This window comes from Portunus trituberculatus, chromosome 7 (assembly GCF_017591435.1).
Source record: "Portunus trituberculatus isolate SZX2019 chromosome 7, ASM1759143v1, whole genome shotgun sequence".
Taxonomy (NCBI): Eukaryota; Metazoa; Arthropoda; class Malacostraca; order Decapoda; family Portunidae; genus Portunus; species Portunus trituberculatus.
This window is the reverse complement of record NC_059261.1, coordinates 1,666,992-1,691,608: the sequence shown is the minus strand read 5'-3', so window position 1 is coordinate 1,691,608 and position 24,617 is coordinate 1,666,992. Positions and strand designations below refer to the sequence as shown.

Sequence of the window (24,617 nt, the reverse complement as noted above, 5' to 3'; positions counted from 1 at the left end):
TGTGTGTGTGTGTGTGTGTGTGTGTGTGTGTGTGTATGTGTATTTACCTAGTTGTATTGTACAGGGTTTGAGCGGGGCTTATAGTGTCCTTTCTCCATATCTCCATTTATTTAGTTTTTCTTTAAAGTTATGCACACTATGTGCTGTAACAATTCCATTATCCAATGCATTCCATTTTTCCACTGTTCTGTGTGGGAAAATGTATTTTCCAATATCCTTCACACACTGCCTCATCCTCATCTTCTTTTCATGTCCTCTTGTTCTTCCATCTTCTTCTGTCAACAGCACCAGGTCTTTCTTGTCTATCTTTTCAATATCGTTTACTATCTTATACATTGTTATTAGGTTCTCTTCTTTCTTGTAAGGTTGGCAGTCCCATTTCCTTCAGTTGTTCTTCATATGTGAGGTCCTTTAATTCTGGCACCATCCTTGTAGCAATCTTCTGTATCCTTTCCAATTTTCTTATATCCTTTTTAGAGCTCAGAGACCATACCACTCCTGCATATTCCAGTCTTGGGCCTATCATGCTTGTGATAATTTTTATTATCATATCTTTCTCCATGTAATGAAATATTAGTCAACATCTTATATGATAGTCCAAATATCTTGCTTATGTGTTTATCAGGGCTCAGATTTCCTTGTATGATCACTCCAAGATCTTTTTCCTCTTTAGTCTTCATTATTTGTTCCTCTCCCATCAAAAAAAGAAAGAAAAAAAAAAAGTTCCATACTCTTTCTTAGTTCCATTATGTGGCATTTCTTGGCATTAAACTCCAATTTCCACTTCCTGCTCCACTCATAAATCTTGTTTAAATCTTCCTGAACAGCACACAGTTCTCTCTGGTTTTGATAACTCTTAGCAGCTTTGCATCATCAGCGAATAGATTTATATAACTGTTTGTCATAATGTTAATGTTGTTTATGTAAATCTGAAACATAATGGGGGCTAACATGGATCCTTCTGGCACTCTGCTAGTTACTTTACCCCAAGATGAGTATGTATCTCTGACCTCAGTTTTCATTTCCCTATCCTTCAAATAATCTCTTGTCCATTTGAGCAAAGTTCCTCGCAGTCCTCGTATGTTCTCTAGTTTCCAAAGAAGTCTTTCGTGAGGGACTTCATCAAAAACCTTTTTAATATCCAGGTATACTGTGTCCACCCATCCATCTCTGTTTTCAAGTCCTGCAATAACTCGAGTAGAAGCTTAATAAGTTTAATACACATGACTGCCCTGTCCTGAACCCAAATTGTTTGTTTAATATGACTTGCTCCTCTTATAGAAATTTAACTAATTTTTCTTTGATAATTATTTCACATAACTTCCCTATGACACTTGTAAGTGACGCTAGTTTGTAGTTTAGTGGTTCAGTTGCCTTTCCTCCTTTAAATATTGGTATTACGTTGGCTCTCTTCCATTCTAGTGGAACTTTCCCTTCATTTATTGAATTTGTAATTATTTCCCAAATTGGATCCAGTAGTTGATCTTTGCATTCTTTTAACACCCAGCCTGATACACCATCCATCCCCATTGCTTTTATGACTTCCAACTTATCCAATAATCTTCCAATATCCTTTTTGTGTGCTGCGATCTCCTGTGATCCTTGGCAAACCCATGTCCTATTAGGTGTCCTATTATGTGTGTGTGTATTTACCTACCTAGTTGTAGTTTTACAGGGCCTGGGCTTTATGATCGTGTGGCCCCGTCTCCATATCTACACTTATCCAATCTTACTTTAAAAGTGTGCACACTCGTTGCAGACACTACTTCTTCATCTAAACTGTTCCACGTCTCAATACATCTCTGCGGGAAACTATATTTTTTTTTATATCTCTCAGACATCTTCCCTTTCTCAGCTTTTTACTATGCGATCTTGTGCTTCGAATGTCATATTCTTCTCTCAGGATCAGTTTCTCATTATCCACTTGGTCCATTCCGTTGATCAATTTATAGACTTGTATCAGGTCTCCTCTCTCCCTTCTTTGTTCCAAGGTTGGTAGATCCATAGCCTTTAGTCTCTCCTCATATGTCATCCCTTCAAGTTCTGGGACCATTCTTGTAGCCATTTTTTGTAGCCTCTCCAATTTTCTTATGTGTTTCTTTTATGAGGGGTCCACACTACTCCTGCATATTCCAATCTGGGTCTTATTATAGTATTTATCAATTTCTTCATCATTTCTTTGTCCATGTAGTGAAATGCTACTCCAATATTTCTTAGCAAATTATATGTTTCTCTAAAAATTCTATCAATATGGCTTACTGGTTGATTGTTTTCTTCCATCGTCACTCCTAAGTCCTTTTCCATTTTGACTTTCTCCAGTTCTACTCCATCTCCCATCTTATAGATTCCCACAGGTCGTCTTTCACTCTTTCCCATTTCCATGACATGGCTTTTGTTCACATTGAATTCCATTTCCCACTTCTTACTCCATTCCCAGATCTTATTTAGGTCTTCTTGCAGTATTTCACAATCCTCCTTTTGCTTTATAACTGCACAGTTTCGTATCATCCGCAAACAAATTTATGTAGCTGTTCACTCCTTCTGGCATGTCGTTAATATAAATGAGGAAAAGTACTGGTGCCAATACTGACCCCTGTGGCACTCCGCTTTCTACTGCTCTCCACTTGGACTTCATATCTTTAACTACCGTCCTTATTTCTCTCCCCCTCAAATAATTTTCTATCCATCTCAATGTGCTTCCTTTTAAGCCACCCTTCTCCTCTAACTTCCACAGTAATCTTGCGTGTGGCACTTTGTCAAACGCCTTTTTTAAATCCAAATAGATGCAGTCAACCCATCCTCTCTCTCTTGTACTCTATCAACTATTCTAGAATAGAAACTCAATAAATTAGTTACACAAGACCGTCCTTTTCTAAAACCAAATTGGCTATTTGATATTAATTTGTTGTCTTCAAGGAACTCGATCCATTGTTTCTTTATTATTCTTTCACACATCTTGCATATTACACTAGTTAGTGATACCGGTCTGTAATTTAAAGGTTCTTCTTTCCTTCCGCTCTTATATATGGGAACCACCTCAGCTCTTTTCCATTCTACTGGCACTGTTCCATTTTCTATTGAGCATTTTATGATGTTGTATATAGGACTTGCTAGTTCTTCCCTACATTCTTTCAGTATTCTGCCTGAGACTTCATCCGGTCCCATTGCCTTCTCTTCATCCAGTTCCTTCATTAACTCTTTTATTTCAAGCTTGGTTACTTTAATCTCTTTCATATAGATTGTCTCTCTATTACCCTGTGGCCTCTCAAATTTGGATTCTTTAGTAAAGACCTCCTGGAATTTTTATTTAATAGTTCTGCCATACTTTTGGGTCTTCCACCATCCCGTTCTCTCCTTTTAACCTTTCTATTGTTTCTTTTGCCTAATTTTTCCATTTATGAATCTATAGAACAATTTTGGTTGCTCCTTACATTTTTCGACAATATCTTTTCAAGTTCTTTTCCTCTTCCTTCCTCACCTTAACATATTCATTTCTCGCTGCCTTGAAGTTTTCCTTGTTTGTTGGATTCCTATTTCTCCTCCACCTTTTCCATGCTCCATCTCTTTTCTCCTTTGCCCTAGCACACCTTGCATTAAACCAATCTTTCTTTCCTTCTTCTTTTGGTCTATATTTTGGGACATATTCCTGACTCCTGTTTTGTATATTTCCAAAATAAGTTATATTTGTCTTGCATTGTCTCTGAGTTTTCCATCTCCTCCCAGTCTACGTTTTAAAATAGTTCTTGAGATTCTCAATATCAGCCTTTCTGTAATTTAATCGGTCTCCTTTGTATGAATCGTCTCTATCTTCCTTTCCTTCTTCTATATCTATTTCTAATATTGCATGGTCACTCTTTCCCAATGGGCACTTATATCTTATATCGTCATTCATTTGTATACCCCTTGTAAAACTAGGTCCAATCTCGCCGGCTCGTCGTTTCCTCTGAATCTTGTGCATTCCTTTACTCTCTGGTCCATCATATTGTCTATCATTAGGTTCAAGAATCTTTCTCCCAGGCTTCTTCCCCATACCACTTTCATAATTTTCCCAGTCCACTTCTTTACAGTTGAAATCTCCTACTAATATCACTTTTCTCCTTTCTTTAACGATTCTCATTAGACTCCTTATTGTGTCATCTATCATGTCTTTATATTCTTGATTGGTCCATGAATTTGTTTTGGTGGCACATATGTTACAATGATTGTTAACTCTTTTTATTAATATGCATCTTAATATACAATACTTCTGCTTTTCCTTCCCCACATTCCACTTGGTTTATCACTATCTCCTTCCTTAACATTATCATGACTCCTCCTCCTCCTTTTCCCACTCTGTCTCTTCTCCATACATTATACCTATTATCCAAATCTATTATGATTGCCTCATTTAGTTTTGTTTCAGCCAGGCATACAATATCTGGATTTTCTTTCCTTATGTAATCTCTTAATTCTAATTTACTTGATAAAACCCCGTCTGTGTTCGTATACATCATTTTTAGTCTTTTGCCTTCATCATTTTTAGTTAAACTTGTTCCACTTTTTTCTCTTCCTTCTCGTTTATATACCATTTCCTTATCCTGTCTCCTAGAATTCTCCAAAAAAATGCCTTCTTCTCTTCTGACCTTTCATTATTCATTTCGCTTACTGCTGCTGCCAGTTCATTGTATCTCTTCCTTTCTTCCTCATTTCTATTTTTCTTTATATAGATATCCTTACAGCCTTGTGTGTGTGTGTGTGTGTGTATTTACCTAGTTGTAGTTTTACAGGGCCTGGGCTTTATGCTGGTGTGGTCCCGTCTCCATATCTACACTTATCCAATCTTACTTTAAAAGTGTGCACACTTGTTGCAGACACTACTTCTTCATCTAAACTGTTCCACGCCTCAATACATCTCTGCGGGAAACTATATTTTTTTATATCTCTCAGACATCTTCCCTTTCTCAGCTTTTTACTATGCGATCTTGTGCTTCGGGTGTCATATTCTTCTCTCAGGATCAGTTTCTCATTATCCACTTGGTCCATTCCGTTGATCAATTTATAGACTTGTATCAGGTCTCCTCTCTCCCTTCTTTGTTCCAAGGTTGGTAGATCCATAGCCTTTAGTCTCTCCTCATATGTCATCCCTTCAAGTTCTGGGACCATTCTTGTAGCCATTTTTTGTAGTGTGTGTGTGTGTGTGTGTGTGTGTATGTGTGTGTGTGTGTGTGTGTGTGTGTGTGTGTGTGTGTGTGTGTGTGTGTGTGTGTGTATTTAACTGGTTTTACCTAGTTGTATTGTACAGGGTTTGAGTGGGGCTCATAGTATCCTATCTCCATATATCCACCTATATAATTTTTCTTTAAAACTGTGCACATTATGTGCTGTGACATCATCATTTAATGCATTCCACATTTCCACTGTTCTATGTGGAAAACTGTTTCTTTTCAAATATCCTTCACACTGCTTCTTCTTAATCTTCTTTGTGTATAGTCTTGTCCTTCCAGCTTCTTTTGTCACCGTCACTATTATTAGCTTGTCTATCTTTTCAGTGTCATTTACTATTTTATACAATGTTATTAGGTCTTCTCTTTTTCTTCCAGCTTCTGTCACCGTCACCAGGTTTAGCTTGTCTATCTTTTCAATGCCATTTACTATTTTATACAATGTTATTAGGTCTCCTCTTTCTCTTCTATCTTGTAACGTTGGCAGTCCCATATCTTATAGCCTTTCTCCATATGTTAGGTACTTTAGTTCCGGCACCATCTTTGTAGCTTTCCTCTGGGTCAATTCTAGACTTCTTATATCCTTTTTCAAGCTTGGCGACCACACCACTGCTGCGCATTCCAACTGTGGATGTATCATACTCGTTAAGATTTTTTCATCATATCCTTGTCCATGTATTGAAATTCCACCCTAATATTAGTCATCATTTTATATGTTGTTCCAAATATTTTACTAATGTGTTTTTTGGGGCTTAGAGTTTATTGTATAACCACTCCAAGATCTTTTTCTTCTTTAGTCTTCATTATTTGTTCCTCTCCCATCAAATAGTTCTTAACCGAACTTCTTGCCCTATCCACTCCTACGCTGATGATACCACCTTACATCTTTCCACGTCCTTTCAGAGATGCCCAACCCTTCAGGAAGTCAACAGATCACACGGGGACGCCACAGAACGCCTGACTTTTGATCTTTCTAAGATCTAGTAGTTTTCAATGCCTCAGAAACTCAATTCCTCCATTTGTCAACTCGACACAACCTTCCAGACAACTATCCCCTCTTCTTCAATGACACTCAACTGTCTCCCTCTTCCACAATGAATATCCTTGGTCTGTCCTTTGCTCATAATCTTAATTGGAAACTTCACATCTCATCTCTTGCTAAAACAGCATCTATGAAATTAGGTGTTCTGAGATGTCTCCGCCAGTTTTTCTCACCCCTCCAACTGCTTACTCTGTATAAGGGCCTTATCCGCCCGTGTATGGAGTACTCTTCGCATGTTTGGGGGGGATCCAGTCACACAGTTTTATTAGATAGGGTGGATTCGAAAGCTTTTCATCTCATCAACTCCCCTCCTCTGACTAACTGTCTTCAGCCTCTTTCTCACCGCTGAAATGTTGCATCTCTCTATCTTTTATCGCTATTTTCATGCTAACTTTTCTACTGATCTTGCTAACTGCATGCCTCCCCTCCTGTGGCCTCGCTGCACAAGGCTTTCTTCTTCCTCTCATCCCTTTTCTGTCCAACTCTCTAATGCAAGAATTAACCAGTACTCTCAATCATTCATCCCTTTCACTGGTAAACTCTGGAACTCCCTCCCTGCATCTGTATTTCTGACTTCCTATGACTTGTCTTCTTTTAAGAGGGAGGTATTGAGGCATTTGCTCCTGAATTTTGGCTGATGCTTTTGCACTTTTTGGAGAGTCAGCACTTAAGTGGGCTTTTTTCTTCAATCCTTTCATTTTTTTTGCCCTTGGCAGGCCGTCTTCCATGTATAAAAAAAGAAAAAAAAATACTGGTCTTCTCTTACTCTTTCCTAACTCCATTATGTGACATTTCTAGGCAGTGAATTATAAATTTTTCTTATAAATTTTGTCTATATTTTCCTGCAGTGGCAAACAGCCTTCTCTGGTCTTAATTACTCTTAGCAATTTTGAATCATCAACAACAAATTAATATAATTAGTCACTCCATACTGTATGTCATCTACATGTACCTGAATATAATTGGGGCTAACACTGACCCTTGTGGCACTCCACTTGTTACTTTGCTTCAGGATGAGTATGTATGTCTGATCACAGTTATCATCTCTCTATCCTACAAACAAGCCCTTACCCAATATAATATTCTTCTTCTCTGTCCTCCTATGTTCTCCAACTTACAAAGTAGTCTGCTATGTGGGACTTTATCAAAAGGCTTTTTTATGTACAGGTACACAGTGTCCACCCATCCATATTTGCTCTTCAGTCTTTCTACTACTCTTGTGTAGAAACTTAGTAAATTTGACACACATGATCTAACTGTCCTGAACCCAAATTGTCTGTTCGATATAACCTTGTTTATCTTCCAGATATTTAACCCATTTTTCTTTGTAAACCATTTTACATATCTTTCCCACAACACTTGTAAGTGACACTGGTCTGTAACTTAATGGCTCAGTTGAATTTCTTGTGTGTGTATTTACCTAAAGTCCGTTCATTCAAAGAATCCAGGCCGAAACTGCTAGTTCGGTTGGCAACCCTGCCCCCCCCCCCCCCCGCCACTAAACCTTCCCGACACTTAAATTTTCTTCAAGTATATTTATTTTTCTTCACTTAACTCAATTGATATACAAGTATGTCAATTTTTTTTTACATCCACGGATAAAGCAGCCTTTCTTATGCTATGTTGTTGTTTTGAATCATGCCATTGCAGAGAAACAAAGTATTTATGACATGAATAATATGACGATACGTGTTTTAATGTGTATGCAACACTTTATATTTAATCTATGTTCAGTTATTATGATGTTAACTTTAAAAATTAACACGTCTCCTACGACATTTAAGTGTGGGAAGGTTTAGTGGCGGCGGGGGTGGGCAGGGCTGCCAACCGAACTAGCAGTTTCGGCCTGGATTCTTTGGATGAACGGACTTTAGTTGTATTGTACAGGGTTTGAAAGAGGTTCATGGTGTCCTGTCTCCATATCTCCATTTATCTAATTTTTCCTTAAAATTATGCACATTATGTGCTGTAACAACTTCATTACCCAGTGCATTCCACTTTTCCACCGTTCTGTGTGGAAAACTATTTTCCAATATCCTTCACACACTGCATCATCCTGATCTTCTTTTCATGTCCTCTTGTCCTTCCATCTTCTTCTGTCAACAGTACCAGGTCTTTATCTTTTTTTTCAATATCATTTACTATCTTATACATTGTTATTAGGTCCCCTTCTCTTCTTTCTTGTAAGGTTCGCAGTCCCATTTCCTTCAGTCATTCTTCATATGTGAGGTCCTTTAATTCTGGCACCATCCTTGTAGTAATCTTCTGTATCCTTTCTAATTTTCTTGTATCCCTTTGAGAGCTCAGAGACCACACCACTGCTGCATATTCCAGTCTTAGGCGTATCATGCTTGTGATGATTTTAATCATCATATCTTTCTCCATGTATTGAAATGCCACTTTTATATTAGTTAACATTTTATATGATAGTCCAAATATCTTGCTTATGTGTTTTTCAGGGCTCAGAGTTTCATGTATGATCACTCCCAAATCGTTTTTCCTCTTTAGTCTTCATTATTTGCTCCTCTCCCATCAAATAGTTCCATACCAGTCTTCTCTTATTCTTTCCTAGTTCCATTATGTGGCATTTCTTGGCATTAAACCCAATTTCCACTTCCTGCTCCATTCATAGATCTTGTTTATATCTTCTTGCAACAGCAGACAGTCCTCTTTTGTTTTGATAACTCTTAGAAGGTTTGCATCATCAGGAAATACATTTATATAACTGTTTACCCCAATATGAATGTCATTTACATAAATCTAAAACATAATGAGGCTAACACTGACCCTTGTGGCACTCCACTGGTTACTTTACCTCAAGATGAGTATGTATCTCTGATCACAATTCTCATATCCCTATCTTTCAAATAATCTCTTGTCCATTCTAGCAAAGTTCCTCGCAGTCCTCCTTTATTCTCTGGTTTCCAAAGAAGTCTCCCATGAAGGACTTATATCAAAAACCTTTTAATATCCAAATATACTGTGTCCACCCATCCATCTCTGTTTTCAAGTCCTGCTATAACTCTTGAGTAGATGCTTGATAAGTTTGATACACATGACCATCCTGTCCTGAACCCAAATTATCTGTTTAATATGACTTGCTCCTCTTCTAGAAATTTAACCCATTTTTCTTTGATAATTATTTTACATAATTTCCCTATGACAGTTGTAAGTGACACTGGTTTGTAGTTCAGTTGCCCTTCCTCCTTTAAATATCAGAATTACGTTGGCTCTCTTCCATTCAAGTGGAACTTTCCCTTCATTTATTGAACTTGTAATTATTTCACAAGTTGGATGTGTGTTTATTTACCTAGTTGTAGTTTTACAGGGCCTGGGCTTTATTCTCGTGTGGCCCCGTCTCCATATCTACACTTATCCAATTTTTCTTTAAAACTATGCGCACTCGTTGGTGACACCACTTCCTCACTCAAACTGTTCCACGTCTCAACACATTTTTGTTTGAAACTATTTTTTAACATCTCTCAGACATCTTCCCTTCCTCAGTTTCTTACTATGCAATCTTGTGCTTCTAATGTCATATTCTTCTCTCAGGATTAGTTTCTCGTTATCCACTTGATTCATTCCGTTAATCAATTTATAAACTTGTATTAGATCTCCTCTCTCTCCTCTGTTCCAGGGTCAGTAGATCCATAGGTCTCTCTTTATATGTCATCCCTTCAAATTCTGGAACCATTCTTTTAGCCATTTCTTGTAGTCTCTCCAACTTCCTTATGTGTTTCTTTTTATGAGGGGTTGTCACGGTGTGACTTTTAGGAAGTTATCCCTTTATTTCTTTTGTCCAGCTCCACTCTCCTTAGACCATAGTCAACTAGTAATTATGCCATATTATACATTAGTTTAAGTTCCTTTATATTCATTATTAGTTAATAAGAGAGTGTTTCTTTAGAATCTTGTGTGTTGTAGGTAAGGATGTTAGTGAGTAACCACAAAATTCTTTATATTTGTAGCATTAAGTATGTATTTGTGAGACATATGTTTTTCCTGAGGCCTCAACCTTTAAAACAAGATCTGACCTCTCTCTCTCACTTTGCCATCAGTCACCAGGACACCTGCCACCTCCAGCTGGGAAAGGCCACGTGGGCCACTAAGACACTTATGTGTGATTTTTAGTTCAAAGGTATGTGTTGTGTTTTATAGCCAGTAATATTGTTTTAGGTGTTTTGTGCAATATTTTCATTGGTATGACTTGATTTATACGTGAGTTTTGTCAGTGGTTGTACTTGGTTTTTGTAATTGTTTTTCAATTATATTTCTTTTTTTTTTTCCACTGTATGTTTCTCCATGTTGTGTGAGTTCTTATGAGCCTGTTGGTTAAAGTTCCTTTGTTCTCAGTTTTTTTTTCCTATTGGTTGGGTATATCTGACCACTAATGGACTATAGAGTTATCTATCCAGGCTTAATTTTTTCATGTGACATTTTTTTTTTTGTCTTTCTTTCATTGTAAATTGTAAATAGTAAGTTATGATTAGATTAAATAAATTATTATAAGTTTCCGTTGCCTTTGCTTCATTTCATGTGGTTATACTTTCTTTTCTGTGTCGTTCCCTGAACCTGGAATATATTAAATTTAGGGTGAAATAACCCATCGGAAAGTGGGAACGTGACAGGGTCCACACTACTCCTGCATAATCCAATCTTGGTCTTATTATAGTACTTATCAATTTCTTCATCATTTCTTTGTCCATGTAGTGAAATGTTAATCCAGTATTCCTTAGCAAATTATATGCCTCTGAAAATTCTATCAGTATGGCTTACCGGTTGATTGTTTTCTTCCATTGTCACTCCTAAGTCCTTTTCCTTTCATACTTTCTCCATTTCTACTCCATCTCCCATCTTATAGATTACCACGGGTCATCTTTCACTCTTTCCCATTTCCATGACATGGCTTTTGTCCTCATTGAATTCCAATCCTCACTTTTTACTCCATTCCCAGATCTTATTTAGGTCTTCCTGCAGTATTTCACTATTCTTTTTTTGCTTTATGACTCTGCACAGTTTTGCATCATCTGTAAACAGATTTATGTAGCTGTTCACTCCCTCTGGCATGTCGTTTATATATATGAGAAAAAGTATTGGCGTCAATACTGACCCCTGCGGCAATCCGCTGTCTACTACTCTCCACTTGGACCTCATATCTTTAACTAGTGTCCTTATTTCTCTCCCCCTCAAATAATTTTCCATCCATCTCAATGTGCTTCCTTTTAACCCCTTCATGTTAAAAAGCCTGTATGATATCTTTATCTCCATCAAACTCTCAAGCTTGTCATACTTTGTCTTTGTGTATTATGCTGCTAATTTTTAGTTACTATATCGCCATCAAGAGAAAGTGGACGCTTTTCTCTTCGGAGAAAAAGAGAGAGAGAGAGAGAGAGAGAGAGAGAGAGAGAGACATTTGCTAATATTTTAGACACAACATCATGTAGCTTATCTTCAAAAAAAAAAATTAGATATTTGTTGAGAGAGAGAGAGAGAGAGAGAGAGTGTAGTGTGTTGTTGTTTTGTATGTGTGTGTGTGTGTGTATTTACCTAATTGTATTTACCTAATTGTAACATACGGAAAAGAGCTATGCTCGTGTTGTCCCGTCTCCATATCTATTAATGTCCAGCTTTTCTTAAAATCATGAATATTCCTTGCGTTGACCACTTCCACGTCTAAACTATTCCATGCTTCCACCCTTCTATGAGGGAAGCTATATTTTTCACATCTCTCCTATAAGTGGCCATTTTAGTTTTTCCCATGCCCTCTCGACATTCTTTCATTCCACATACACAGATCTTCCCTATCCATTTTTCCATGCCAATCATCACTCTGTATATTGCTATCAGGTCTCCCCTTTCTCTTCTGTTTTCCAGGGTCGGAAGTTGCATTCTTTTCAGTCTGTCTTCATAAGTCAAATCTCTTAAGTCAGGCACCATTTTGTTGCAGCCCTCTGTACTTTCTCTAGTTTCCATATGTGTTTCTTTAAGTTGAGCCCACTGTATTGTTGCATATTCAAGCCTCGGTCTTATCATTGCAGTAATTATTTTCTTCATCATTTCTTCATCTAAATATAGAACGCAGGAGATCAGTGTTCCAAGGTTGGACCTTCTGAGGCGACAGGGTGGCTTGGCCTCTGTCGGGAAGAGCAGAGTAAGAAGCAGGCGTGCCAGACTGGGAAAGATAGTAGTCAGGATGGCAGAGATGGCAGGTTCAGGGAAGGAAAGCGGAGATAGTTAGGAGGATAGGACTAAACCTGTTGAGTGTGAAAATAGGTTCGGTTTGTTGGAGGGAGGGAGAGTGGAGTGAATGAAGTGGTTGTGGTGAGTGAAAGGAGAGAATAGAGGAGAGGAGGAGGATGGTTGTGCCTAGCACACCTCAGGTGTGTGTGGTGGGTGACTCTCAGGTTAGGTATTTAGATAGCACTTTCTGTGGGAAAGACAGGGATAGGAGGACGAACGTGTGTATGCCTGGTGCAGGTGTGAAGGCAGTGAGTGAGGAGGTGCAGAAGATTATGGAGAAGGTGTAGTAGTTTTGCACGTAGGTGGGAACGATGTCAGAGCAGGTGGGTCGGAGGAGTTAGTGGCAAGATTTCAAATGTTAGGCAAGATAAGGAGAGTGGTAGGAGGTGTGTAGTGTCAGGAATCTTGCCTCGTGTGTATGTTAGCAGGAATGGTTGTCTAGAGCCATTGGTGTGAATGGTCTAAAAGGGATGTGTAAGGATGTGGGTGTCAGCTTTGTGGATGTATGGGATAGGTTCTATGGGCGAAGGGATTTGTATGCTAGGGATGGTGTGCATCTGAGTAGGAAGTGTGGATGTGCTGAGTGGATGTCTGGAGGGGAGTTGGGATGGAGTGTAGGGGTGAGGTAGCAAATGCATTCCAGAAGAAAGATGCTAGACATAAATTAGATAGGATAAACAGAGATAGTGAAAAGATTAGGAAAGATTTCCAGGTGCAAATAGGAGAGAATAAGATTAGGATTCCAAATAAGGAGACAGCATCTAGGAAGGTAGCAGGACTTAAATGTTTTTATGTAAATGCCAGGAGTCTTAGGAACAAGAAGGACGAGTTATCTAGTTATATAGTTGAGGAGGACTTAGATGTTGTATGTGTCACAGAGGCATGGGTAAATGAGGAAAAGTTTAGGAAAATAGGAAAGAATATGAAGTAGATGGATACATTATGTATTTACACCAGAGAATTGGTAGGATAGGTGGAGGAGTAGTTATTTATGTAAAAATCCTTCATTTCCAGTCAGGTTAATGGTATTAAGGTAGATAACAGAGTAGAGTCCTTATGGCTGGATGTTAGAGTAAACAAAAGTAAGGTTATTAGAGTAGGAGCTTTTATAGACCACCTAACCAGTCAGCAGATGTAGACAACCTTATGGTAGATGAGATAAATAGGGGTGTACTAGTCAGACAATTATCTTAGGGATTTTAATCTTAAGTCAGTAAACTGGGAGAGGATGGTAGGAGATGCTAGTGAAAATAAGTTTATGGAAAGTTTTCAGGATAACTATTTAGTGCAGATGGTAGATAAACCTACTAGGGGAGGAAGGTTTTAGACATAGTACTAACAAATATTGAGCATTGTTTAAAGGAAGTTGAGGTAGGAGAGACTTTAGCAAACAGTGACCATCATATAATTAGATTTATCATTAATTCCAGTAGGGATAATATAGTGAATAAGACTAGAGTCCCAAACTATCAGAAAGGCAATTATGGTAGGTTACGTCAGTTATTAGGAGAGGTAAACTGGGAAGATAGTTTTGGAAATAAAACTGCACAGGAGATGTGGGATATTTTTAAGGTTGTAGTAAAGGGTATAGTGATGCAGTGTATCCCTTACAAAGATATAAGGCAGAGAAACAGGAAGCCATTATGGTGGACTCATGAGATAGGTAGCCAGATCAGAGAGAAGAAGAGGGCATATAGAGAGTTGCAGAAAAGTGGGAAGATGTAGATTTGATTAGGTACAGACAGGTCAGAGATGATTTGAGTAAGGTTATAAAAAAGTAAAAGGCAGGCAGAGATAAAACTAGCTAGAGCTGGGAGTAAAGATCCCAAAAATTATATAGTTATTACAAGGTCAGTGATAAAAGAAATAAGGATAGGATTGGACCACTCAGAAAAGATGGTGTAGTAGTGGATCAAAATGAAGACATAGTAGAATTATTGAATGAACAATTTTCTTCAGTATTTACTAGGAAAGAATAGGAAATCCTGTTACAAACAGTGCGAGTAGTTTAAGAGCTTTAGAAAATATTGATATAAAACCGGGAATTATTAGGAAATTTATTCTTGAACTAGACGATAGGAAAGCTAGTGGTCCTGATGAGCTACATGCCAGAGTACTTAGGGAGGGTGTAGACAGTATTTCTGAAGCACTTAAGTTAATCTTTGAAAGATCACTTAGGTTTGCTGAGATACCTCAGGACTGGAAGTTAGCTAATGTTACTCCAATATTTAAAAAGGTAGGAAGGATGATGCGAATAATTATAGACCGATCAGTTTAACTAGTATAGTATGTAAGATACTAGAGAAAATCATTAAGGGTAGTATTTGGGAGCATTTAAATGAGAATAGATTAATTAGAGATACCCAACATGGCTTTAGATCAGGGAGGTCCTGTCTTACAAATTTGCTCGATATCTTAGAATATATTACCAAGGAGTTAGATGATGGAAATAGCATAGATGTTATATATCTAGATTTTAGCAAGGCGTTTGATAAGGTACCGCATAGGAGGCTAGTGTACAAATTGAGACTACATGGGATAGGGGTAGGTTAGTTGATTGGATTAGTGAATGGCTTTCTGATAGGAAACAGAGAGTAGTATTAAATGGGGCAATGTCTGAGTGGAAGGAAGTGGTTAGGGTACCCCAAGGATCAGTGCTAGGACCTCTTCTTTTCTTGGTGTACATTAACGATTTAGATTTAGGAATTAGTAGCAAAGTATCAAAGTTTGCAGATGATACTAAGATAGCATGTGCAGTACAGGGTGAAAAGGACAATTACAGAATACAACGAGACCTGGACAGGCTGATAGCATGGGCAGACAGGTGGCAGATGGAGTTTAATTCTGATAAGTGTCAGGTTATGCATTTAGGTAAAGACAACACAAACTTTAACTATGAGATGGAGGGATGTTGGCTAGAGGCAGTAGAGGAAGGAAAGGATTTAGGAGTAGTGATAGACAGGACTATGAAATTTTCAAAGCAATGTTTAGAAGCAAGAAATAGGGCAAATAGGATCCTGGGTTTTATAAATAGAAATGTTAGTTATAAAAGTAAGGAAGTGGTGCGTAGCTTATATAATTCCTATGTTAGGCCCCATTTAGAGTATTGCATACAGGCCTGGTCACCCCACTATAGGCAGGATATCAACATGTTAGAAGCAGTTCAGAGAAGAGCAACTAGGATGATACCAGCATTAAAGCGCCTGGAGTATAGAGATAGATTAAAGGAATTAAACATGTTTTCATTTGAGAGGAGATGTATAAGAGGGATATGATAGAGTTATTTAAAATGTTTTCAGATACAAACTACATAGATGTGAGATCTTTCTTTACCTTAGAGGAGGGAAATAGGACTAGAAATCATGGCAGGAAGATTAGAAAGCAAGGCTGCAGGTTAGATATAAGAAAATATTTCTTTAGTCATAGAGTGGTAGACTTCTGGAATGCATTGCCAGAGACGGTTGTAAATAGCACTAGTTTGACAATGTTTAAAAACAGATTAGATAAGCACTTAAATTCATTAGATTTATAATTATGTATAGCACTGCATGATAGTTTTTATAAGAAATTTACTATAGTTAATAAGACATGATCCCCATGTATGGGGACCACAAATTGTAGAGGATTTCGCTGCAGGACTTAGCCCTGTTAATGGGCCAAATATTTAGAATTAGTATATAATGTATTGTGTACTTGTAAGTGTATCTTTAAGTACTGATGACGAGGTCGCTGTGCGACTGATACAGGATAACCTAGATGGGCCCTGGTGGCCCTTTGTTATCCTATTATTTATGTTATGTTATGTTATGTTATGTTCCTCAATAAGTTCAATACTTCTCGAATTATTTTGTTTATATGTCTCTCTGGCGATAGGCCATTGATAATTGTCACCCCAAGGTCTTTTTCTTCATGACTGGTTTTTATGTCTTCATTTCCTATCTTGTATATACTCCTGATTCTTCTTTCACTCTTGCCAAACTCTATTTTCTTGCATTTTGTCGTGTTGAACTCCATTTGCCATGTACAGCTCCATTTCCATATTCTGTCCAAGTCTTCCTGGAGTAGTTCGCAATCTTTGTCACATCTCACTTTTCTTAACAATTTTGCATCGTCTGCAAATAGGCTCACATAACTGGACACCCCATCCACCATGTCATTTATGTAGACCGCGAACATTACTGGTGCCAACACTGATCCCTGTGGAACTCCACTCTCCACCAAGCCCCATTCTGATGGTCTGTCCTTAATTATTGTTCTCATTTCTCTTCCTACCAAAAGTCTTCCATCCATTTTAGTAAACTGCCATGCACTCCTCCTACCATTTCAAGTTTCCAGATCAGTCTCCGGTGTGGTACCTTATCAAAGGCCTTTTTTAAATCCAGATATATTCCATCAGCCCAACCATCTCTTTCCTGTATTACATCTATCACCCTCGAATAGTAACATATCAGGTTTGTCGTGCATGAACGCCCTTTTCTAAAACCAAATTGACACTCACAAAGTATGTCATTTTCTCCAAGAAGTCTGTCCATCTATTCTTCACCACCCTCTCACACATCTTAGCTACCACACTTGTAAGTGACACTGGTCTATAGTTCAATGGGTCTCTCTTGTTACCTGATTTATAGATTGGGACAATGTTAGCTCTTTTCCAGTCTTGGGGCACTACACCTTCCCTTAATGAGGCATCAATTACTTCACAAACTTTTTCTGCCAGTTGCTCCTGCATTCTCTTAAAATCCATCCTGATACCCCATCAGGTCCCACAGCTTTTCTCACTTCTAAACTCCCCATCATATTCTTGATCTCCTCCACAGTTACTTGAAACTCCTTCATAATCCCTTTCTGTTCCATTACCAGTGGTTTGTCAAAAGCAGTCTCCTTTGTGAATACCTTCCGAAAGCATCCATTCATAGCCTCTGCCATTTCCTGGGATCTTCACTGCATACTCCATTTACTTCTAAACTTTCAATACTTTCTCTATTTTTGATGTTGTTGTTCACATGTCTGTAAAAAGCCTTGGTTGGTCTTTACATTTATCAATTATATCCTTTTCTTGTTTCTTTCTTTCTTCTCTTCTAATCAACACATATTCATTTCTTGCTCTTTTGTAACTTTCCCACTGCTTAATCCGTCTTTTCCTTCTCCACCTCTTCCATGCATCCTCTTTTCTTGTTCTAGCCTTTTCACATCTATCGTTAAACCAGTCCTGCTTTCCAACTTCTCTATGTTGTCTTATTGGTACAAATTTTTCTCACCTTCTTTGTATATTTTTATAAATTCCTTCCACTTTTCATTTGCTCCTTAGCACTCTTGAATTTCATCCAATTTGTCTCTTGAAAGAATTTCTTTAGGTTTCCAAAATCTGTCTTGGCATAATTCCATCTTCCCACTTTATATTCTTCATTTCTTCTAGATTTCTCTTCATCTATCACCTTGAACTCCAAAACTGCATGATCACTCTTTGCTAAAGGGCACTCCACCCTCATCTCCTCAATGACCATTGGCTCTGTACTAAAGACCAAGTCCAGTCTTGACGATGCTCCCTCTCCTCCAAACCTAGTATCTTCTTTGACCCACTGAGTTAACACATTTTCCATTGCCAGTGTCAATAGTGTATTTCCCATGTTGTCTCTGATCCTTCCATTGACCAGTCCTCCCAACACACCTCTTTACAATTAAAATCTCCCATCATTATAGTTCGTTCACAGCCACCCAACATTTCTTCCAGACATGTTCCTGTATCACTTATCATTTCTTCATATTCCTGTACTGACCATGCATTTGTCTTAGGTGGTACGTACACCACTATGTAGTGCCTCTTTTTTCCTTCATTAGTTTCTGCTCTGATCTTTAGCACTTCTGCCTTTCCCATACCTTCTTTCACTTGATCCACCTTTATATCTTTTTTAACCAGCAACATCACTCCTCCCATCTTACCTACTCTATTTCTTTTCCAAACATTATATTTCCCTTCTCCAACCATCATCAGGTCTTCTCCCTCTCTCAGTTTTGTTTCAGTAAGACCCACAATATCTGGGTTCTTGTCCTCAAGTAATCGTTGAGTTCTAAAATCCCGATATCACTCCATTTATGTTGGAATACATTACATTCCGCTCATCGTAAGTTTCTTTAGTCCTTTCTTACTGTACTTTTCTGTGTGTGTGTGTGTGTGTGTGTGTGTGTGTGTGTGTGTGTGTGTGTGTGTGTGTGTGTGTGTGTGTGTGTGTGTGTGTGTGTGTGTGTGTGTGTGTGTGTGTGTTAGCCACGAATGTTACAAGGCGGGACGATGTAACTTATCTTCGAGAGGAGAGGGGAGGAGGAAGGAGATGGGGAGGAAGAAAGGGAGATGGGGAGGGAGGAGAGAGAGAGAGAGAGAGAGAGAGAGAGAGAGAGAGAGAGAGAGAGAGAGAGAGAGAGAGAGAGAGATGGGAACAGTCTATGCCATTGGGTAATTTTAGACACAAGACGGGACGCATGTAGCTTATCTTTAGTGATTGGTGGAGACAAGGATAGTGGGAGGAGCACTAGGATTTTAAGGACAGCATACAGCGTGTGTAGTTGGTATCCAACACATTGTACGGGACAACTGAACTGAAGAAAGCTCAGAAAAGAAATATGACGCCTACGTAGGCGTCACCGTATATGCTACTGGGGCTTCATGACGCCTACATAGGCGTCACCGTATTGAAGGGGTTAAGCCACCCTTCTCCTCTAACTTCCATAGTAATCTTGCATGTGGCACTTTATCAAATGCCTTTTTTAAATCTAAATAAATACAGTCAACCCATCCCTTTCTCTCTTGTGCTCTATCAACTATTTATTTTATTTCACACTGCGAACTTTGTTTTTGGTTGTGTGTGTGTAATAATAATAATAATAATAATAATAATAATAATAATATACAGTTTATTAATTTGGCAATGTAAAAATAGTTACACTGAAAATGTACAGGGTGGTAACATTAAAACAATGAACTGAAATGCTTAACCTAACTATGGATCTAACTTAACCTAGAATTCACTTATTAATTTACTTATTTATTTAAGGCTCGCACAATAGTGGGCACCGCGCTAAGTCGGTACCGATCAGTGCGCGGTGCTCTTAAGGGCGCCACGCGATTCTGGTGTCGGGTGGCGCGAGCAGGGGGAGGCACGTCGGGGGGTAGCAGGTGGCGGAGACGTGGATGACGCAGCAGTCCTTCCTCAAATTTTTCCAAGGCTTCCTGGTGTCTTGTGGCCAGCCTCGGCAGACTCAGGCAGGTCAGGGCGTCCTCGTAGGACCTGTAGACAGGCCCAAGGATGACCCTGAACACCCTCCTCTGAACCCTCTCCAGCTGTTGTCGTTGTGTGAGGTTCAGGGAGGAGGACCATGCTGGGGCGGCGTACATGAGCTTAGGGAGTATAAAGGTGAGGTACACTCCCCTCAGCTCATCTGCCGGTGCTCCCAGGGACCTGAGTCGGCGCAGTAAATAGATTTTGTATGAGGCTGACCTGATGATGTTGGAAACATGCTGCTTCCATGATAATTGATCATCCACCAAGACACCTAGAAGCTTGGTGCTGCAGACCACCTGGAGAGAGTGAGGGCCCACAGATAGCTGGGGAAGGGGGACTGCTGCTGTGGAGGTACAAATGTGCATCACCACGTTCTTGGTGTGGTTGATGGTCATTTTGTTGTCTTCCGTCCACGTCTGTAGTTGGTTAAGAGTGGACTGCAGTGCTGAGAAGTCTGGGTTGGTGTTGTTGACGGGTACGCCCACGGTGCAGTCGTCCACATACTTCCAGCGGTAGGGGTTGTGGACGAGAGCATCGTTGATGAGGATGAGGAAGCACAGTGGACCCATCTTGGTTCCCTGAGGGACCCCACATGTGAGCTGTTGGAAAGAGGAGACAGAGCCCTGATAACGAACGGCCTGACGCCTTCCCGTGAGGAAGTTTGCCAGCCACGCTATCAGGTAGGGAGAGAGACCCAGAGTGATGGCTTTATTTATCACAACAGTGTGATCAATAAGATCAAATGCCTTTCTGAAGTCCACAAAAGCAATAGCTAGAGAAGTGTTGCATTTGTCCAGGTGGCTGTGGACGAATTCCAGGAAGCTGACAAGGTAGTGAGATGTGGATGTGGATTTAATATTGCCAAATTGTTGTGTGTCAATAGAGTTACAAATTTTGTTATAGGCCCAGTTGAACACAAAATCTTCACAGATAAGGCTGGGTATAGGGGTGATGGCGACTGGTCTTAGATCATTCAGTGACTGTGGATTAGAAATTTTGGGGAGGGGGGTGACGTAAGATGTCTTCCAGTCATCGGGGCAGGAATGTTGAGAAAGGAAGGCGTTGATGATAGAGCAAAGGGGTGTGGCAAGTTCTGGGACAAATTCTCTGTAAATTTTGAAGGGGAGGTCAGTGGGAGTGGTGGATCTGTTTAGTTTAAATTTAAGAAGCTTCCTGTAAACATCAACCTCCTGGACAGGGGGTGGAGTAAAGTGAAGGGGAGGGAGTGTCTGACAGATCGCAGCGAAGTGACCGTTAATCTCTTCGGCCGCGTTGTCAGGTGAAAGGTGTGAAACGCAGGGAAGAGAAGAGGCTTGTTTTTGTAAACCACACAAAGACTTAATCTTGTCGTACCACTGTCTGTTGTTAGTAAGCTTGAGATGGTGAATTTTGTCTGGGTAGTAGCTTGCCTTGGCTTTTTTAATTTCCCTGATAACTCTGTTCCTTAAACTCCTGTACTGGTCAGGGCTAGAGTGGAAAGCCCTGTCGCGCTGACGAAGGAGTCGTTTGATGCAGGGCGTCATCCAAGGGGCATCAGATGGGTCCACTGTGATGTCCTTGGTGGGAAGTAGTGGTGGAAGGCTTCCGTTGTGGTGGTGAAGTAGTTCCGCCATTTTGTGTGGACGTCTTCCTCCTCCAGTACCTCGGTCCACGGGTGATGTGTCAGCCACTGCCCAAATTCCCTCATGGCGGAGTCAGGCATGGGCCTGTGGGATCTGGTGACAGTTGACCTGGGAACCGAGGTGGTCAGGGTGGGTGTCCACAGGATGGAGAGGTGGGTGCTGCGTCCCATGGGGGGGAGTGGCTTGGGAGGCGAGTACTGCTGGCTCAGGTCTGTCATGATAAGGTCGAGGGTGGACTGGTGGTGGGTGGGGAAGTCCACGACCTGGGTGAGGTGTAGCTGGTGCAGGATTTCACTGATATCCAAGCGGTTGAAGTCAGCACAGATTACCAGCTTGGCTGCAGGAAATCTCACCCGTAGAGCATCAGCAGTCTCGAGGATGTGATCAGTGAGCAACCGTGCAGTGGCGGCCCGTGGAGGGTGGTAGACAACACACACAATGATGGAGGCTGTGTTGCGGGGGTGGCGGGGGGGGTAACCTTCACCCACAGGGCCTCCAATCCGGCGGGGACGTCGACGTGTAGGTGTGAGGGGCTGAGGTCAGAGCAGCAAAACAGGGCCACTCCTCTCCCCCTGCGTTGATTCCTGAGGTGGTGGAACAGCTGGAAATCTTGAATCATACACACCTCAGGAGTTATCTGCCACGCCTCCGTGATCGCCACAATGTCTGCACAGTTAGATCTCACTGACACTATCAACTCGTCCATCTTGTTCGCCAGTGATGTCACGCTGGAAAGTGTGTGTGTGTGTGTGTGTGTGTGTGTGTGTGTGTGTGTGTGTGTGTGTGTGTGTACATCTAGCTCCTTCTCCACATATGTCACAGGAATAGAATAACAAACCTTTTGCTAACAATTGTTTCTTTTATTTAATCCTTCAATTTATTTGCAGGCCATCCCACCATGAAGGAACTCCTGGTGGAACTCAGGGAAAGGTTTGGAAGTTTCCATTGTGAACTGATCGGGTTTTTCAAGGTAAGAGAGAGAGAGAGAGAGAGAGAGAGAGAGGGTGGGGAAGGGAATAATTTTGCCATAACCTGATGATGTAATAAAGAATAATGATACTGATAAAGGCTTTGTTAACATGTCCAGTAATGACGCCACTGAAGACAGACTCTTGTTGGGTGTGGAAGAAACAAAGAAAGATTGAACACTAATTTGCTGTGATATCTCTCTCTCTCTCTCTCTCTCTCTCTCTCTCTCTCTCTCTCTCTCTCTCTCTCTCTCTCTCTCTCTCTCTCTCTCTCTCTCTCTCTCTCTCTCTCTCTCTCTCTCTCTCTCTCTCTCTCTCTCTCTCTCTCTCTTCTTCTTCTTCTTCTTCTTCTTCCTTCTTCTTCCTTCTTCCTTCTTCTTCTTCTTCCATACCATATGCCATCTTTGTGTTCTTTCCCTGCCTTCTCTCAAACCACTTTCAAACTCTAGTCTTCTCCAAGTGGTGACAGGAAGCACAGATGCAGTGTTGATTTGCTTCCAAGAGGTAGCAGAGTTTCTGTGGCTGATTTGCACTGGTTCACTCCAACTGTGGTAAGTTCACCACTGGTTCATCTCAACTGTGGATATAAGTTCAGGTATGTCTTGTGTTGTCTCCTTTGGATGTATGGCAGTCTGTGTCTTAAGAAGTACCAAAAAAGATAGGGAGTTTCTCATGAATACCTTAAGAGATAAAGAGACACAGTGGGATTAACTGTGTGTGAGCAAGTGCAATAATGATTTTATAATAATTAATGATATAGCTCTATTGATATTTTTGTCCATGTAGTTATCCATATTAATTCTTTGTCATTGTGGAATTCCAGAGTGCAACAAACTCGCTGCCACAAGACTACAAGGATTCCAGAGAGAACAAGATTGGTTGACACAAGACTACAGTAACTTCTTCATTTCCATCCATTGCATCAATTTTGTCTCATGTCACTTTGTTGCTTGGCATCCCAAAATCCCTAAATCATATATTTCTTGTTAAAAATAACTTCTCTTATCTAAAGCGTTCATTCATTATTACTCTTATCTAAAGCCTTCATTCATTATTATTTTTATGAAGAATATAATTGGATTTATGAGCCTAATAGGTAGGGCTTCTTGTAAGTAAGTCCCTAGTCCAGTGGCCTTTGTACTGTTGGAAGTGTCTGTACAGTGGAGTCACCTTTCCTGTTTACATGGCAGGAGATTCTACTGCACATAAGCTGGCTGGCTGGGCCTTCCTCAATAGTAAGTATAAAGGGGACTTGACCAGGGACTTGGTGGAAGGGGCCCTTCCTATTACCACAACGGAATCTGTTTAGCCTTCTTAGGATACTGGTTGAGACTAGTATCAACAATATCATTTCCAAGTCCCACTCTCATCCCATCATCTTCACACATCCACCCTCAAGCAGAAGTTGGTGGATACACCAGAGTGTAGAGGAGGTAGAGTACACTATACCTCCTCTAATCTATACTCTACCATATATATACTCTATACTTTAGAGTAGATGGATAGTGGAGGAGGAGGTGGTGGTATACTGTATATAGTATGAGTAGATGGATAGTAGGTGGGGAGGAGGAATATACTGCAGTGTGATGGATAGTAGGTGGGGAAGTAGTAGTAGTATAGAGTAGATGGATAGTATTAGGTGGGGGTAATGTGGTTGGTTGGTGTATGGAGTAGGTGGGTAATGTGGCCGGTTGGGAGTTTTTGTAGGGGCGTTAAATTTGGTATTGGTATTAATTATCAAATGGGGTAGGGGTAGGTCGTGTTGGTATATAGTATAAGGTGTAGGTGCCAGGGGGTTAGTTGGGTGTGTCACCCCTATACCTTGGGGTTATACAGGTGCCAGATGTTTTATTTTATAGTTGGGTGTGCTATATATGGGAAGTACTTTGGGGTGTCCCTGTCTGCTTCCCATAAAGAATTTTTAAATTTATTGTGTTGACCTAGTATTTGTGGGAGTTTAGAAAAAAAAAATTTGGAGGCAGTATTGATTTAATGAAAATATTTAATTTTACACAAGTGTAGTAGTAAGTAGTGTTGTAACTAAAGTACTTATCTTCTTAGACGATTATTACATCGTCCTTTTAATTAAATTAATCGTCTGATTTATCAGATAATGTTTATCTGTGGTGTGATTTATCTGATTACTAACTACCAGATACTACGTGTGACTTAAAATACATAGCGTGACGCGAAGTTTTTTAAAAGACCACTCACTGGTTTATCTGATTACAAACAACCAATGTGTGATGTGATTTGTGACAGTAATC

The 24,617-nt window shown here is 39.9% G+C and overlaps 1 protein-coding gene across 1 annotated transcript in view; it reads left to right on the top strand.

Moving 5' to 3' along the window:
• The window catches only part of LOC123519303, a 31,992-nt gene extending 7,524 nt beyond the window's left edge, over positions 1–24,468 (top strand). The window contains exons 4-5 of the mRNA XM_045280476.1: positions 22,270–22,352; positions 22,800–24,468. Coding sequence (XP_045136411.1) covers positions 22,270–22,333 — 64 coding nt within the window. The 3' untranslated portion in view covers positions 22,334–22,352; positions 22,800–24,468. The remainder of the gene's footprint in view (positions 1–22,269; positions 22,353–22,799) is intronic.
• The last annotated feature ends 149 nt before the right edge of the window (positions 24,469–24,617 follow it).